The 17,893-nt window shown below is 40.1% G+C and overlaps 1 protein-coding gene across 2 annotated transcripts in view; it reads right to left on the reverse strand.

Annotated features, from left to right (window-relative positions):
* Positions 1-735: 735 nt before the first annotated feature.
* The window catches only part of ap3b1a (adaptor related protein complex 3 subunit beta 1a), a 64,537-nt gene continuing 47,379 nt past the window's right edge, over positions 736-17,893 (reverse strand). Inside the window, exons 23-27 of one of the 2 annotated variants that reach the window (XM_062434426.1) lie at positions 16,876-17,104; positions 12,592-12,676; positions 11,729-11,826; positions 9,419-9,557; positions 736-1,194 (exon numbers count right to left, since the gene is read on the reverse strand). In XM_062434426.1, coding sequence (XP_062290410.1) covers positions 1,041-1,194; positions 9,419-9,557; positions 11,729-11,826; positions 12,592-12,676; positions 16,876-17,104 — 705 coding nt within the window. In that variant the 3' untranslated portion in view covers positions 736-1,040. The other variant, XM_062434427.1, reaches the window with a different exon arrangement.

Raw genomic sequence — 17,893 nt, forward strand, 5'->3', positions numbered from 1 at the left:
TGAGCGTTATAACTGCAGCAGAAAGACAAAAAGAGGAGGAAAATTTATTTTTTATTTTTAATAAATTCACTTTTTATTTATTATTCAGCAAAAGCAATACAGATAAAAGACCTTGTTGATTTTGATCTACTGTATATTTTTGGTTTTTCTAAATAACATTATTTCATGTAGAAGGCACTTTAACACGTGATTCTGGGGGGAAGGGGGGGGGGGACAGTGTAAAGGTTGGAATGACAATCCAGCTACAAGTAAAACTAGACTTTTTAAGACTTTTTAAGGCTACGTATTTAATGGCCTTTCTATATTGGATGGGTTTTAAATGGTGTGGAGAAATCATCTGTGATGTATGTCTCCTTTTTTCTTTCTTGGCACTGAAGTAACAAAGCCCATCAAAGCAAACTCGGGGTCACTTGGCACAGGAAGGAAATGACGATGAAATACAGTCGAAAAAAAATCTTTAAATTTCTTAGAGGAGTGTCTAAGTTTGTATAAACACAGAAGAGGGACAGAAAAACTGACTTGTAGCACGCTGAGCTACAGAAGAAGCTCTTTCTCCCAAAATGTATGTGCAAATATTTGTACACTGGTCAAAATCATGAATTGAAATTGATAAAGTCAGCTGGGAGGAGTGTGAAGTTTTAAGTGTGACTTATAAAAAGGGATGAGATGGGATGAATAGAAGTTTCACATTTAAAAAAAAAAATCTATTATAAAGTCTATGCTGCCTTCTGTGCGTTTTTTTAAAAGGAGATCATCACTTTTTATTCAAAGACTTTCACAAAGTTATCTCTGTGGTTCAGGACAATCTTCTCCAAAGCGACAGACCATAAAAATAAGAAACACTACACGAGCGCTCCTCCATTGTTTCCAGTTCATTCTCTGTGAGCACAGGAGTTCAAGCTCTTCGGTTTCTCGTATTTTTTGGGGGTAGAAGTAGTACCTGAGTTGTCCTGAACCACAGAAATAACATATATGAATGCTTTAAGTAAGTGCTACTCCCCCTTTACCTTTACTAAACATCTTGTGGGGTTGGGGGGACTCTATGCCTGTGCGAGGGCTTGTTTGAGGTCTCGGAGCAACATGGACGCCATCACACTCTTCTCTGTGTGGATGGTCAGCAGGCAGGTGGAGGACTCCTTCAGCTCCAGCGACACCAGGACCAGAGCTCCGCTGCTGACCGTCCGTCCAGCAAACCTGCAGGGGGGTCAGAGCAGAGAGGGCAAAGGTCAGCTTCACTAAAACCACCAAGACTCACACAGACACTGATCTGTAGGAAATAATGCTTAAAGAACAGTAAACTGATTGAGCTTTCTTCAACTTTCAAGCTATTTTTTAAATGACTTTTTATCTTATTTCTGCAAAAATAAAGTGTAAAAGGTGCACTTCCATCATGTAAAAGAAGCAGGATTTATGAATATGAGAGAAGTATTTCAAGGATGCCACACTGGTGTCACCTTCTACAGTATTTCTTTACTTCTTAAGTTTAAAACATGAATACATCAACTGTCTAACAGGAACTAAAGTATGAGTGTTGTTTCTTTCTGTATAAATAAACTGACTACTTTAACCTGCTGCCATCATGAATGTGTTTTTAGATGGATGTAAATAACCAATAAGGAAGTTTGGTTTTATTCCAGAAGCCATTAGACTTGTGAACAGCTGCAGTACAACAAATGATCAGTTAACTTTGTATATAAACTGATATTTTTGACACTTTTTGGTATAAAGTGCACCTTTGAGATGTTGGATATTATACTCCTTGTTCTGTCATTAATCCCTATATTTGAGCTCTTTCTAAAATTGTCATATTTGTTCTTTTTTTAGATCGTTTTTATATGTGTGTAAATGTATGTGTATGTAACTCGCTTGCGTCAAATTGGCCCACGAGTGATAAATAGTATTTTGAATTGAAAAAAACATAACAGAATTTGAAAAGTCATGACTGAACTCTAAACTGAGTTATGACATTATTTCTATGACATATTTGCATATAAGTAAAATCAAATATGACTTTTTTATTGTCTTTGAGTATTTTCAATCTCCTCCTCAGTAAAAAGCAGTTTCCATTTCAAGCAAGTATAAATAGTTGGTCAATCTTCTGAAATGTCACCTTTTTCAGTTCAAAATTGTTTAATGAATATGATTTGTTTTCTTTTATTTAACTTTTATTTAACCAGGAAAAACTCACTGAGATTAAAACTCTCCTTTTTTCAAGAGTGTCCAGGGAGAAACAACAGTGAGTATAGACACATATAAATATAATAAGAGTGTAAACACTGCGGTGTAAATACAAAATATTACATCCTGAAGATAATTTAAGATTTCCTAAAGCTCTAAATAATGAAAAAAGAATATGAGACCACTAAAATACTAAAAATCACAGAAAGCCAGTTGAGAAGACAGCCAGATTGTGCAGCTGTGACTTAAACACCCGAAAATAAATTAAATATTTTAATTTGAAATAAAGTTGCTGAAAGCTCCAGACAGACCTAATTCAGTGCAGACTTTGGGAACCTTTAATAAATATGAATATGTGGATGAGAAGCCAGCTATGTACAACAAACATCCGGCATCTTAAAAAAAAGAAAGAGAGATAAATGTGTTGCAGTCACAAGCCTCCACACTTATCTCCCCCCAAAACCCATAAATCCTCATGTTAGAAAATTCTCCAACACCTCACACCTTGTAATTACCCTAAATTAGTGAGTGAGACAAAGACACAAACCGATGTGACAGGAAATATAGAGAGCAGAGCAACAGACAGTCTATTATCCCAGCTGACTAAAGAGCCATTAGGGGCGAGTCACGCCCTTCCTGCCAGTCAAACAGAGTTTAGCCTGTTTTTTATGGACTGTGGGTGTCCATGAGTGTGTGGGAGCTTTGGGACCAGTATGGGGGGATGCCCCGTCCCACCAGCTCCCTCTGGACCATTGGGAGAATTCTCAGTCCGCCGTTTCCTTGGATACCGCCCCTGCAGACTGGGGGCAAATCTGGGCGCACATGGTCCTCATTGAGAGTGCTAACAAGAGGCAGACAGGGGCTATGACCCAGTGTGACCCTCTTTTGAGGGTGACAGAGCCGATCTGGGCCCCCTTCTCCTGCCCCCCCCCATTCCCTCTGGCCCTCTGCATCTTGGAGCCTCACGCGGCGAACTCCCAGCCATCTGCCTCCATTTAGCACTACATCCCAGCAACAAAGACCCCCCGTGGCAGCCCGCTTAGGCCTGACAAACAGCCCACAAAGAGCCCCACTTAGGCCTGACTAAAGCCTGTGAAGAGCCCCCTCAGGACGGCCTGCGGACAGGCGCTGTCACAGAGCCCCGCGACGGCGTGCTGCGCGGCAGTAACAACGAGCACGTCCACCAATTAGCATGCACACGTTAAAGACGAGGAAGGAGGGGGGGGGGGGGAACTAAGGGGACATGCATACACAATGAAACAGTGCTGGCTCACAAACCCAGTGTGTCTGGGTGCGTCTCAGGGGAGCTGCTAAATTACCATCAACAGAGGAGAGGGAGTTTATCAGGGAGCTCTCAGGGAGGAGAGAGAGAGTCCTCCTCGGCTTTAATTAAAATATTAGCCACTTCTGCAGGAACCACAAGCCATTCAAGAAGAGGATTAATTTCTCTCCAAAAATACCAACCTCTTTAGTCAGCTCTTACTTATCTAAATAATTCAGGGGGTTAGATATTAATCCAAATTACTAATAGTGGAAATTCAGGATGTTTTCTCTGTCATGCTTCACTCAAACCTATAAAACCTGCAACCAAATTAATCCTATTTATACAAAAATTTAAAAGAAAGCCGTATGTGTTTTCATGTGCTTCTTACACACACTCATGAACACATGTCAACATACATGCTTGTCCCTGTCCGGCTCCCTCTGCCCCTCTCTTGCCCCCCACTGTCAGCAGCCTAAGGTGTCTATGTGGTCCCTGTGGCTTTGCTAATGGATTTAGGATATAAATCTATCATTTACTCAGCCAGTTAACACTACCCCGAGGCTGCTTTCATTTCGTCTCATGAGACGCTGCTGCTGTGGGGCCTTTTGTTCACCAAGGCAAATAAGAGCGAGTGAAATAAACAAGAGCGTGTTTTGATTGCGTTTGATTTCCGAGCGTATTCGCTTTGAATATTCTCGCTCGTGCTCACGTCTCGATCTGACGCGACGTCACCGCATTTTTAAAAAAGGACTAGAAGGGAAAGATTAAGGACAAGCGGGCCTTAAACGGGTCATTGGTATTCTCCTGCACTCTTCACATACTGGGCTAAACACTGGATTAATTGCAGTGTATGGAAAGAAAAGCAAAGCATAACCCCTGGACTTAGAGCAGGCGGATTGGCATCGATCGGCAGGGCTGCGGCTAAGCATCACTCTCCAATTATCTGTGATTCTCCTCAGTGCGGAGAGCCTGTGTGTGCCATCTGCCTCCCCCTCCAACCTGCCACTGCAAACACAGTGTGGGCTTCACCTTTACATTCACCCTCACGCAGAGAGGACACAGGCCTCCGTCGACTCGGCTCAACAACCAAGAATGCAGGACTTAACCCGCAGATAGTACCACCGCCTCTCTGAATCTTAAGCAAACAGTCGACCGTGTTAGATTCTCTGGAAACGAGACGGTCAGGTACCAAAAGGCGTCATGTTCTCAACGAAATCAGAAACTCAAGAGGGTAAAAATGTGTGGTGGGCTGCAGCTGGATGCTATTGTCACCCACTCCCCCCTCCAAATCCTGGTTCTTGGCCAGGTGGACAAGTGGAGGAGTGTCCTTCAACTGAGTGGTCAGTGAGGCCAGACCAGATCTGAGCACAGGCGAGCAGACTCAGACCAGGCAGATGGCCAGAGCTATTAGCCCCAATTAGAACCGGGAACCCTCCACGCATCTCCAGAGCTCGGCCATACGGACACATTGCGGCGCTGCGCTCGGAGGCCAGAGGAGCAGACGGACACCAAAGGTAAAAAGAGGACGAACTGAGAAGAGGGGACGAGAATTCAACTCGATGAGGACTCAAGGGAAACGTCCTTGCATGTTGCATCTTCATTGTTGCATGTTAATAACACTAAACCAGTTACATTCTCCAGCACACACTACATAACGTGAAGATAGATCATAAGTCACAACTACTGCAAAAGCAATCCATAATGGAGAGAGCAGACGTTTAATTATTCAGGTTATAAATGATAGTCAATTAAATATCAAACAGGAACAAGAATTCAACTTCACTGAAAAAAGAGGAAAATTCACAGTGTTTAGAAAAACATAATTTAATTATATCAAAGTGCAAAGTAAAGAGAAAGCATAGCTTATAAATCAAGAGGTTCAGTTTTTTTGAAAATTAGGCTCTAACCGGAGGGATTGGCAATGCATGCAAAATTCGATCAAATTTGCTTTCAAACGGACTGAAAAATAGAGCACATTTATTCTATTCCGCCTGTTTAGACATAAACAAGAACAGCGTTTTCTACATTTGCTTTCCTGCTTGATTTATTGCCATCCTGCTTTCCAGCAATCAATTTCTGTGTTTCAGTGGCATCCCCCTCCGCTCAGCCTCAACAACACCTGAGAAAAAGCAGTGCTGCACCCTGCTGATAAACGAGGGGAGTGCAGAGGTGCAGAGAAAAAGCAGGCTGACGCTTTGTTAAACAGAACCGCCGTTAACTCCCGACGCTGCGATCCATAACACCAGAGTACCTGAGGTCAAGTTTAAAGCACACCAAAGATGTGTTGTGAACTGTGTCATACTTTAAGCTTCGTATCGAGGGGCAGATACTTTGTGTGATCTCATCCAGATTAGAGAGGCCTCTCTGTGGGGGAGATCAGAGGAGAGAAAGAGGGGTCCTGGATGGAGGTCACCTCACACATCACATTTAATGCAGAGTGCCTTCAACGATAAGCTCTCAGTGGGTGTATCCGATCGGATCGATTACTCTGCTCTGGGAGTGTGTTATTTAAAGTCTATAAACCAGTGCTAAAATGACTATAAATCACACTAGACACATGAAGATATTCACACCTAAACTTGTCTTTTAATAGCACTGATGTTTGCGTTCATCACTTGTTTTTACCGTTTCTACACTTCTACACTGACAGACAATAAAGTTTCATTAATCTTTAATTAGTTAGTTCTTAATCAAGTGAATAAATGCCAATCAAGTCTCTGTTTCCAGCTTCTCACATGTGAGGATGAGCTACTTTTCTTGGTTTTATATTATTATAAATCTGATTCCCCCCCCCCCCCCCTCCCCCCCTCTAGTTCCAGTTGATCTGCTGCCAGAATCGACTACAGATGGTTTGTGGCATAAATGTAACCAGTCAGCATCCTGCACTGTAAACCGAATATTTTTGGGGTTTTTGGACGGTTGGTCAGACAATATAAGACAACTGAAGACATCATCTATGACTAAGGAAATCTGTTATGCACCTTTTCACTTTTTTCTGACATTTTTTTCTATAGACTAAATAATTCATGGTAAATATACCGTACTTATTACACCACTCTTCTTCTGTCTCCAAGATCAGGTTAGGATGTAGAAAGAGAGTAAAATATTGTGTAAATTAAGCCTTAGTACAGTTGACAGGTGGTACAATTTCTTCAATTGGTTTGCAGCAGGTGTGGAGAAAAAAAATGGAAAAGGAAGCAGTTTTTACACAAAACTAAACACAAAAAAAGACGATAAAATGAATAAACCAACATCATGCAGGAAAGTTAAAAGAGCAATCATAACTAATTATTGTCCTTCTTTTTATTACTCTATTGGTTCATTTTTGGTTAATTATTTAATTGTTTGGTGTATAAAATTTCAGTAAAAAATGCCAGATTTTGCCTGTACTTTACCTGTTGACTGATTAATCGATTGATCGAATAATTGTTGCAGCTTTAATTATAATAAAACAATCATTATATCAGTTAATTATCTGCTCATATTAAAAGTAGATAACCAGAAACTACATATGTATAAGTAAAGCTGGAAAACTAAAACATAAAAGCATCCAACTCTGTTTTCTTTTGTGTCAAACCTGCCTGTTGAGTTTTAAATCGGAGGCTTTTTTTGTCGTTTGTTCCAAAGACACTATAAAAGGAGTTTTATAGGTGTAGCTGGTTATCATGAGGACACCAGCGGACATTATGGAAACAAGTGTCTTCATGATGAGACCGCAGGGCAGCACTGGGGGGATCGTCTTCCTCTCTTCGCCGTCACAGAAGCAGGAGAGAGATTGATAGCGTGGAGTCATTTGAGCTATTGGTTATTCTGAATGAAGTATGGGCTTATTGGACGCAGGGCCTCTCCCACTGGCTAACATTGATTTCCACTCACTCTTTCGGCTCTCTGTGCCCTTGCGCGAATGTCTCCCCTTCTTATTTCTTTTTTTTTTTTTTTCACTCCCGACTTCCTCACTGTCCCCTTATTTTCCCTTTATTCACTTTTACATCGCTTCTATTCCAGCTTTAAATCTATAAAGAAATGATCACCAACACATGAGACGGAGACATGGAGATGTAATAAAAAAGACAGACAAGGAGGAGGACAGAGCATTGGCAGCAGCAGAGGAGGGATGGAGTGAAAGACAAAGAGGAAATGAAAGAGAGACAGCGGTGCAGAGGGAGAGACAGATGGGGGTGGGAGGGGGGAGAGAGAGCGGCATGCAGGGATGAAGTGAAAGAGAGACAGAGCAGGAAACAGAGGGAGAGAGGGAGGTGTAATTATCTATCAGGTGTTCGGGTGTGCGTGACAGAGGAGGAAGCTCATTAGCACACTCTGTGTACACCAATTACACAGCCAGGCTTCTCAGGGCATTCCCCTGGCATGTCTGCGTGAGGCTGGGTGGGGAGGGGGGGAGCGAGGGGTGAGGTGAAGGAGGGAGGGGGGGGGGGGGCGACACACACAGAGACACTTTCACTCTCTGATACCCACATACACGCAGTTTAACCAAAGCTCACGTAAAACACAATTATAAGTGGCACATGTACGCAGGCACATTCATCTTCTCGCCTCCGACAGAACAAACTACTTTCTAACCCTAACCCTAACCCTACTTAGAAATGTAAAAGGTACGAAAATAGAGTGAAAACTGAAGATTTTAGGATTTCTGTATTCACCTTCTGGATGTAAAGACACATGCTGCTGCACATATTAAAAGTTGCTGGGGTTGAGTTTGTTTTAAAATCTAAATAATACAGTAGATCTGCCTATTTGGTTAATTATTGTCCTTGTTGCGTAATCTCAAATTGATCTGCAAGTAAAAATTACTTTAATTTTGACCACTGCCAATTATTTTCTCGATTACTCACTTGGTTTATAAGAGCATCAAAAAACTGTCCAAATAGTCCTACAGTCAAAAGTTAGATCATGAAATATCTTGTTTTGTTCAAAAAAATGTGTCTAATAGTCCCAAAAATATTTAACTTACCACTATGTTATGAGCTGGAAGTAACAATTACTTTCATTTTTTATTGATCCACCTATCACATGGGCTATGAAACATGAGAAAATTGTGAAAAATATACTACAGCTAAAAAGAGAAGTCATCAAATATCTTGTTTTGTTTAAAAAAAAAAAAATCAGTCTAAGTCGCAAAAATATATATATAAAAAAAAAATATATATATAATGAAAATAAAGTGTTCCATTCTATTCCAATGTACACCAATACCAGTCTATCTGCAATGAGCTGACATTGACTGATTTATTGGCTAATCAGATATATCACCAATGTATCGGTCTAGCTCCTAATTACAAAATAACCCCTAAATAAAGTCATAAATAAAAGCATGACTACTGACATAACTGTATTTCAGTTAACAATAATTGTTAGATACATGAGCTGAAACCACTGCCACCTTTTCAAACTGATAACAATTAATTTATGAACCAAATATATGAGTATTAAAACAACAGTGCAAGCAGATTTAAATGATTTAAGTGGATTTAGTGTGATTTAAGACTATTTTAGTTCCTCGTCTGATTTGGCCTGATAGCAGAACTGTGCATGTGAGGTGTGACATTTGTTAGGAAATCATCTCTCCTTTCTTCGTTGTCTTGTGAGTGCACATGTTCAATATAGCTGAGGAGAAAACACCTTCATTTAGTGTGAAATCCTCCTTAAAAAGTCTCTTAGTCTTCGGTTGGTTTATGATTAAACGTGACTGATTTCCACTGTAATGATTAGACATCTCCAGTATATTTGTCTCATTTACCTTTGTAACACCAGGCTGTGTGTTAGTTAGGAAATGAAAAAATGCATAAATAAGCTGAAGAACATCACAGTGCTCATATATAACATTGTGTAAGCAGATTTGTTTGTACTTTGCTGCAAAAATAAGCTCTGATTTGCTGTATGGGAATAAAAAAAACAAAAACTGGATTATAAAAGTGAGGTGAACGCTGCTTTCATTCAAAACACATCCGGACATTTCACCTGTGGAAGTTGTTTTGGCTGGATGAAACCTCTCCTACGTTGGCCACAGACAGGACCTGCTTGCTGATGGCCTGGCTGGAGGCGTTCGCTGTTGCCATGGTGACGGTTGCCGAGGTCTCATTCATGCCCAGGAGCTTACCTGTGTTTGGATTGCAAAACGTTTATCCGTCAAAAAAAAACCAAAACTACACACAGAGGCTAAATTCTTCTCTTAAATTCAATTTGTTTGCTTGTTTTTTGTTGTTTTTAAACCTTCAAATAGACTAAAGTGTTAAGCTGCTGTGAATAACAGAGAAATCACCTGTGACCTAAATCATACAGGAGGTGTGGGACCTTGATTTAGTAGCTGCTGTGATAGAATAACATGAAGAAATAGATTTCGATAATTGCTAAAACACAAAAAAGGGGGGTAGCTAAACAATAAACTGGTGCCTCCTTCAATAATACAAATAGAGTTAGGAAGAAAAAAGACTCAATTGAAGGCAAAGGGGGCCAGTTCCTGAGCACTTAGTAATGAGCAAGGATTTGAAAGAAAGAATGGAGATAAATATGCACGACTTAGGTAGAAATAAAAAAGGTCTTAAAGGCAAATATAATGAAAACCTGTTAACTGGAAAAGAATGAACTAACTTCACTCAATTGGTGTAAAACAGCAATTTGCTGCAAAGAAGAAAAAAAAGGTCCAGCAAAGCAAGTTCAACTCTCTTCAACCCCCTTTTTTTTTTTTTTTTTGTCTGAGAGCGAGGTGTATTCAGAAGAGCCACCAAAAAAAACTGCAAATGAAGATTAATTAAGGCAGAAGAAGCATTTAGCAGGCACTTAAAAGCACATTGATGGCTTGGATATGAGTATGCTCTCAGCTCTCAATAGCTGCCACAGTATGCAGCTCTACAGGTGTGTGTGTGTGTGTGTGTGTGTGTGTGTGTGTGTGTGTGTGTGTGTGTGTGTGTGTGTGTTTGTTCTTTGTATGTTTATGTAGGAAATACCATTAAGTGCTTCATAATATGGAAGCTTTTAAATGCTTTAACCACAAAGCTGAGCAGAGGTTTATTAGAGGCAGGCTACCAGGAATTTATTTGACCTGCATGTGCAGTTTATTGCTAAAATATAATTTAAAAAATACTGCATGGACTAGAGAAGACAAATACTGTGTACGCTTTAAAGATTTAAACCCCCTATCTTTGTTATTAAAACATGCACTGAGGTTGCTATTAGGTCTGTAAATATGTATTTAGTCGGCTGCCCAACTTCCATCTGTAACAATTTATTCAAGCTTAAAAAGACGAATCTGGATATTCTCTCAATTTTATCTCATAAAAAGACCAGAACAAACCATTAATGAATCCACTTTGGGTTGATTACAATGACTATCAGCACCGTTTTGTTTGTATCAGTCCAACTCAAAATGCCTTTTACTTACTTACCCTTACATACTACTCAGGGTCAAATTTGTCCCATTTTTACATTTGAAAGCTGTAAAAACACCCTATACACATTTCTTTTAACTGGACTTTTCCTAATGTGACCCACAGTTTACCAAAATTGACACAAAATTCATAATTTTTTACATTTTTTGTGCAGCTGATACACATTTTTATAGATGTAAATGTCCAAGTTTAGCCTGTATTTATTTAAAGAAATGTTGCTGTATTCATCATATTCTATAAAATGTTCTCCTGGACCATGAAATAGTGATTATGAATGTATTGTTTTCTCCTTAAGATTAATTAAACATTCATTAATGATTAATTGGGGAAATTAATGAATGTGAATTGGCGTAGAGATTAATTATGAGTCCGAATATGAACAGTATATAAGGGTTAAAAACAAACTTTAAATCTTCAGTAGGAACCAATCAGATTGGTAGGGAAGTCAGAAAGTATTGAGAGACAAATTAACACATTGTTGGTTGTTAATCATAATATTTTCATCAGGTGTCAATTTGTGAAAAGATAAATATCATTTGGGCAAAAACTAAAATTTTTTTTTTTATCTGACACCGAGCAATTTAATTTACAGAAAAATAGTAGAGCGAAAAAATTGTTTCCACTGTCGCTGATTTAATTTTACACTAAACTAAGAAAAAGCAACATCATATGAGTCATCTACTTACTGCAGGTGTAAACTTTGACAGTAACAATCACTGTACTACCTTCCCTTTACTGTTATGTACACTTATAATAAACACAAACACATTATTCACGACTGGTCCTATGCATCTAAAACCTTTAAATTCAAGCTTTTATTTAATAATGAAGATGATTTTTAATTTGCAAACAGTGATGCAGACTTGCTCCGGTTTGATCTCACCTTGCTCCTTGCAGAAGTCCTGCTCTGTCATGGTGCTGGGCATTAATAGCTCTCCCACAGCAGGCTGGATGGACACACTGAACTGGTCCTCCTTGGTGCTGAGGGGAGGAAAACAGTGACTTATGTTGTGTAAGGAAGAGTTGAGTGGTTTCTTGTACAAATTCATCTTAATCTGAATGAATGGAAGATGACAATGTGTGTATTTTTATATATGTGCACTTGTGTGGTTCACTTAATGCTTTGTGTATTAAATGTTTCTCTTCTGATTGTCTTGCAAACCACGCTCTGTGAATGGCATTTTGGGCCCCGATTGATTCCCCCCCCACACCCCCCCATCCCGAACAGATTTTCTGATAAGGTTATTGATCGGGCTGAGCAGCGGTGCCGATGGCATTCAGCAAGTTGATTTGGGCGCTGGGGCTGATTACTGGAGGAATAATTGTTATCGCAGTGAACCGGGATCAATTGTAGCTGATGTGTCACCTGGGAGTGCTGGCACAGAGCGGGTAGGAAAAGGAGAATTAACAAAGAATAGATGAGAGAGAGAGAGAAGAGGAGAAAAAAACAAAAGGGAAGAGAAGAGGAGATGCAAATGAAGTTAAGAGAAAGAGACAAGTAAAGGAGACGTGATGATGAATCTGGAGATGCTGGATAAGAGCAGGAGCTGAAAAAGGTAGTGGGAAAAAGATGTACAACTGAAGGTCTCAGAGAGAGAGAAAGAGAGAGAGAGACAGAGAGAGAGAGAGAGAGAGAGAGAGAGAGAGAGAGAGAGAGAGAGAGAGAGAGAGAGAGAGAGAGAGAGAGAGAGAGAGAGAAAGAAAATATGCCTGGACTAGATATGAGTGGATGTCAAGTTGTCTTACCACAACTGGAAGTTAGCTGCTTGTGTCGAGTCGCTGAAGTCAATACCCATGGAAACCGTCACCGAGGCCTCTGGCTCCAACCGCTCTGAGAATGGGGGAGAAGAGAAGGGGAGGAAAGACGAGAGGAGAAAAGGAAGAGTGAGTGACAAGGGCACAGTGTGCAGCGTGGGGAGGGATGGAGCAAAGGGAGGAGGTGGTGGAGGATGAGGTGGAGGTGGAGGAGGAGGTGGAGGAGGAGGGGAGCAGCAGCAGAGTGGAACAGACAGGCATCCACACCACTTGTGTTTTCTACTTCACAAAGCAAGGCCACCGTGTGTGAGAAATCTATCCTTCAATCTCATTCCCTACACCTCTAGCCTCGGGGAGAGAGGAAGAGAGAGAAGAAAAAAAAAAAACACATGAAGGACTAGCATATTTCCAAAACAACAGGCTTGTCAAAGAGAGCATCAGCATCAAGAGAGATGGGGTGAGAGAGACAAGACAGACAGAGCGGGGCGAAACGCAAGCTAGAAAGCCAAAAAATGCTGAGGAGAGAGTCTGGACAGCTGAAAAGAAGAGGAGGAGGAGGAGGAGGAAGGGAAGGAGGGGTGAGGTTAAGGATGAGAAGAACACAGACAGACAGAAACATCCTCCACGCTTCTCCGGTCGGCCTGTGTTTCTCTCTCCGTGGAGCAGGGCTATTTTACTGTATCACTCCTTCCACAGACAGAGAAGAAAAGAGGCGAAGCTCCAGAGGAAAGCCTCTGAAAACAGAGCCATCATGGACTCACTTCCAATCCAGCCTTCAAAGCTGCTCTAACAGGCTCTCTATTCTTCTGCTCTCTCTTTTTTTCCTTCTCCCTTGGTCTTTCGTGTCAATATAAACCAGAAGATTAACTACTTAGAAAGCCGTCTGAGGTTGATTATTTTATGAATAAATAATAATAATAATATCTATTGAGGTGTGAGGATTCAACAAGGGGTCAAATGACTTCTACTCCAACAGCTTTATATATGTGTTGTAGCTCGTTCCTCTCCTTCAGGGAACAGAAATTACAGTCATAACATTTCTTTTAATGCTCTACTTCAGTGACATTCATGAAATGCTTGATTAAAAAACGCTAACTGAAAGGAAAATTCAGATTTGTCATAACTTGGGTATCATTTTCATATCTTTGGCAGTCATTTGTAGTGGATAAGATATTATTTCTCACCAAAGTACTTGCTAAGATCTGTGAATGCAGAGTAACAACAGTGTCCGACAGGGCAAAAAAACACAATAATAAATAATAATACACTTTATTTATAGAGCGCTTTAAAAAAAAAAATCCAGGTTTACAAAGTATATTTTTAAAAGAGAGTTTGATGAGTAAAAAGCCAATTCAATGTAAGTGCTCAGAAGTTCATAGGGAAGCTTATTGTGCTTTATTGTATTTGTAGAGTGGGCACTTATAGTTATTACAGAGCAGAGTGTATGCTGCAGTACTGTTGACTATATTACAAATTAGTGCTGTACCATCCTTTTATTCCGCCTTAAGGGCCTCAGGAAGAGCAGCTGTTTCACTGGCAACATGGGAATAATGGGGCTAATAATGAAAGGTTGTGATTTGTTGTGATTTGGTTCTACACAGGCCAGCAGTTTAGCAAGTTTTTTTGACGTGAGTATACGCAAATTACCAGTAATAATACCTCAGTTCACAGGAAAACTGCATGCAAACTACAGCAACTACTGTATCTCTAAGCTGAAACGGGAAGTTGGGCGTGTAAACTGTGACTGATGTTTACAAGAGATCATTTTACTGAAGTAAGTTCCAAATAAACTTGACTAACCACAAGGTTTTTTCTGAATACCTGTGTTTATCACCATGTTCTCAGATTTCCATTATTAACTTGGGGAGTGTAATGTTATTATTACTGTTTGGAATGACAAAACTATAATAACATTCCTCGTAATAATCATCAATTTCGATAGACTGAAAGGATCCTTCAAACTGCATAAAGTTGACACTTCTGTGTATGCAGTATTAAAGGCAGAGGACATGTTAGTATCAGCAGATCACAGTAAGTAAGACGTTGTTACCAATTAAAGTAAGAATGTGTCTTTTTTAACATTTAAATGATGACGTTAACAACCGTTCACTTGGAGATCAGCTACAACGTAAAGTAATTAACCTTGTGGAGGCAACATGCAATATTTGTTATATGAAATACACACTTACTGTCATGTATAATCTCTTACCTAACATGCTGTACACAAAACAGCACTACATAAAGCTTTGTCTGTTTTCATCGCCATCAACTTATCTAAGCCAACTCCAGCCAGCCGCTCGCAGTAGCCCGGCTCGATCGATCCAAATTACCCACTGTTTGGCTGCTTGAGTTCCTTCAATGCCCAATCAATCCGCTGCAATTGACAGTTTTAATGTGCTCCAATGCACAGCGGTACCGTGTGTGTTTGTGTGAACGCGTGTTTGTGTGTGTGCATGAAAGAGAACATCTTGAGGGAGCGCTGTTGTCAGTCTCATATTGTGCTGATTGTAGAGATCATACAACAGAGTGACAAGAAATATGGAGGCGGTCTATGTTTGTCCTGATCGATACTCGTGAACAGGGATTAGCTGATGTAATATTGACTGTTTATTTGGCTATTTGCTGAGCTGAGAGCAAAAAGGCTTAAAAAGGTTTTTGATAACATAATAATCATTCATGGTGTCGGTACAGCAGCAGAAAGTCCACACAGTCGCCCTGGAAGAGTGAGAGCGACAAGGAAAACTGCTCTGATTGAAATAAATGTGGCTGTTTAAGGAACTGGGGAGGAAAAAACAACAACAACAACTGTGGAGTGTAATACGTTAAAACTTCAAATACAAAACTGAGTTCATGCTGGGGTTTGACCCACTTGTCACCAAACCTGTGACTGGAGGATGAGCAGCAAGATCAGAAATCATACAGAATCAAGAGGAAATGACTATGTTTAAGCTTTAAAGCCACAAACATTTAAATGATGTGTGTCCACTAGGGATGGGAATGGAGGACCAGTTTGAAATTGTCCGATCCATTGAAATTGTATGGCTCCATGCTTATTAATTCCTCTTATCAATGCTGAGGTGTGTGATGGTGACCAAATGGTAAAGTTGGAAGTCCAGACTGTCTATAGCACACACTCACACGCTAAAGTTATCTTCACCTATCTTCTAATTCATCTTTTAAAAAAGGCAGCAGTTGCAAACAAGTTTCAATTTAATGACTAAATAATTACCTTTGTGAGATGAACATGAAGTGTAATGTGAACACACAGACACACTGCAGCATTTAGCAACTTTAACCAACTCTGAGTTGAGAAAAAGACAAGGGAAAAGAAAATAATAAGAAAATAACTGTGCTCAAGTCTGTTTCACCTCAAAAACCCTGCGTCTGCTCAGCTTGTTGGACAGTGATGTCTTTTCTTGGCTGTTCTCCACTGCTAACATTAACATTAATAACACAGTGGAGCAGTCTGTCTCCACCTCATTGTGTTATTCTCATAGAGGCAGGAGACTGTAGGATGCTTTGAAATTAATTAATTCATTAATTAATGCAATTAACATTTGGCTGCGGGCCATTTATCTTATATACCGGTTATGTTTCATATATTAATCAGCATGTTAGGTCGTTGATAAACAGTGGAGATAATAAAACAGTTGTGTCGACACTGAAAACCTCAAAAAATTGACGTAGAGATTTTACTGTACTGTTCATATTGTTTATCCTGAACCTATTACCTTCAAGCCCATTGGTTCCTACTTAAGACTTAGGTTTAAAGGAGGGCTTTATATTGAAAACTGTTCCTAATATTTTTGCTACCCTCATATATGTTAATAAGGTGGACAAAATATTGGGAACACCTTTCAATATAACCACCCACTACGACCTCAATAATAAGCATAAAGTAGAATTATCTCTTTTCTGACAATGTCAACAAAAACTATATTGTTTTACACATAAAAGTATGAATCCAGTCTCTTCCATACATACAGTGAAGCATACAGCTTATTAATTAAACACTGGTATTGGATTGGCAACAGTATCGAATGATACCCAAAACCCAGGTATCGGAAAACTGAAAAAGAATATCAATATAAATCTACAAACACTACTAATATTGTCCAGCTCTAGTGTATGCCACCATCTGACAGGCGATATTCAATATTAACTCACTTAGAAAGACCAGCAAATGGATTAGCTAAGAACATACATAGACGATTTTTACTACTTTTTCTGGGTTTTTAGGGTTTTTAATGAGTTGGCATTGGGACTCATACTCACCGATAGTGTTAAAGCAGTGGATGTTGAGGCTCGCTGGGCTCCGGTCTCCTATATGGATCTCTTCCAGGCTGTGGTCTGAGCTGTTGGTCAGTATAACCTGCACGGCCACCATGCTGGGCTGGTACAGACACGGCTGTCTGGGGAAATGATACTTCGCTGACAGACCTTTTCCCGTCATGTGGTGAAGCAGCTCATAGGTTTTCACAGGGCCGAAAGACGGAGCGGTGACCTAGAAGGGCATATGAAAAATAAAGAGAGCGATGGTTGATATAATAAACCTCAACAATGACTGATTTTTTAAAGCGTGAATTTGTACAGTACAGTTTTGTGCAGACATCTAGGTGAAATTAACAATGCTGGTTCGCTTTGTGAACAACTAGAAAGAAAAGTGAGCAGAAGCATAAAGGGAAGAAAATTGAACATCGGCCAGAGGATTTGAGTTCTCTGCATCAACACTACAACCAGCGTTGCCTCGTATATTAGAGCACAAATGCATCCACACAAGAAGGCAGATTAATTCAAGACTCTCCGGTCTTTCCATCACTTATATTTGTGCAATTCACGGTGCCCAATCAGCAGCCAGAAAAGCAGCACTCCTGAATGAAGTGGGGCATAGGGTTGGCTGATTAAACCCCCCCCCCCCCCCCCCACACACACACACACACACACCCTTTCCTTCATTAACTCTGTGGGGTAAAGCCCATTTAGGATATTTCCTCAATCAGCCCAGTAAGATGGAAATGGGCTGGATGCTCGGTCAAACCAGCCTGAATAAAAACTAATGAATAGAAACACAAGTGCTTGCATGGGCCAAACCTGCCATTCGCCTTTTTTATAAAAGGAGCTTTTACCTTTTCAGAGGCAGGAAATTGCATTACCTTTGAGCGAGAGATAGAAGAAAAGGATGTGGATGTGATGGCGGAGTTGGGGTTTTTTTTCCTCCTAAAAATTAACATCTTGTTACTTAGATGAACATTGTTTACACTTGTTGGCTTTCAGCTTTTCATTTGACAGCTCT

Source organism: Scomber scombrus, chromosome 15, assembly GCF_963691925.1.
Source record: "Scomber scombrus chromosome 15, fScoSco1.1, whole genome shotgun sequence".
NCBI lineage: Eukaryota > Metazoa > Chordata > Actinopteri > Scombriformes > Scombridae > Scomber > Scomber scombrus.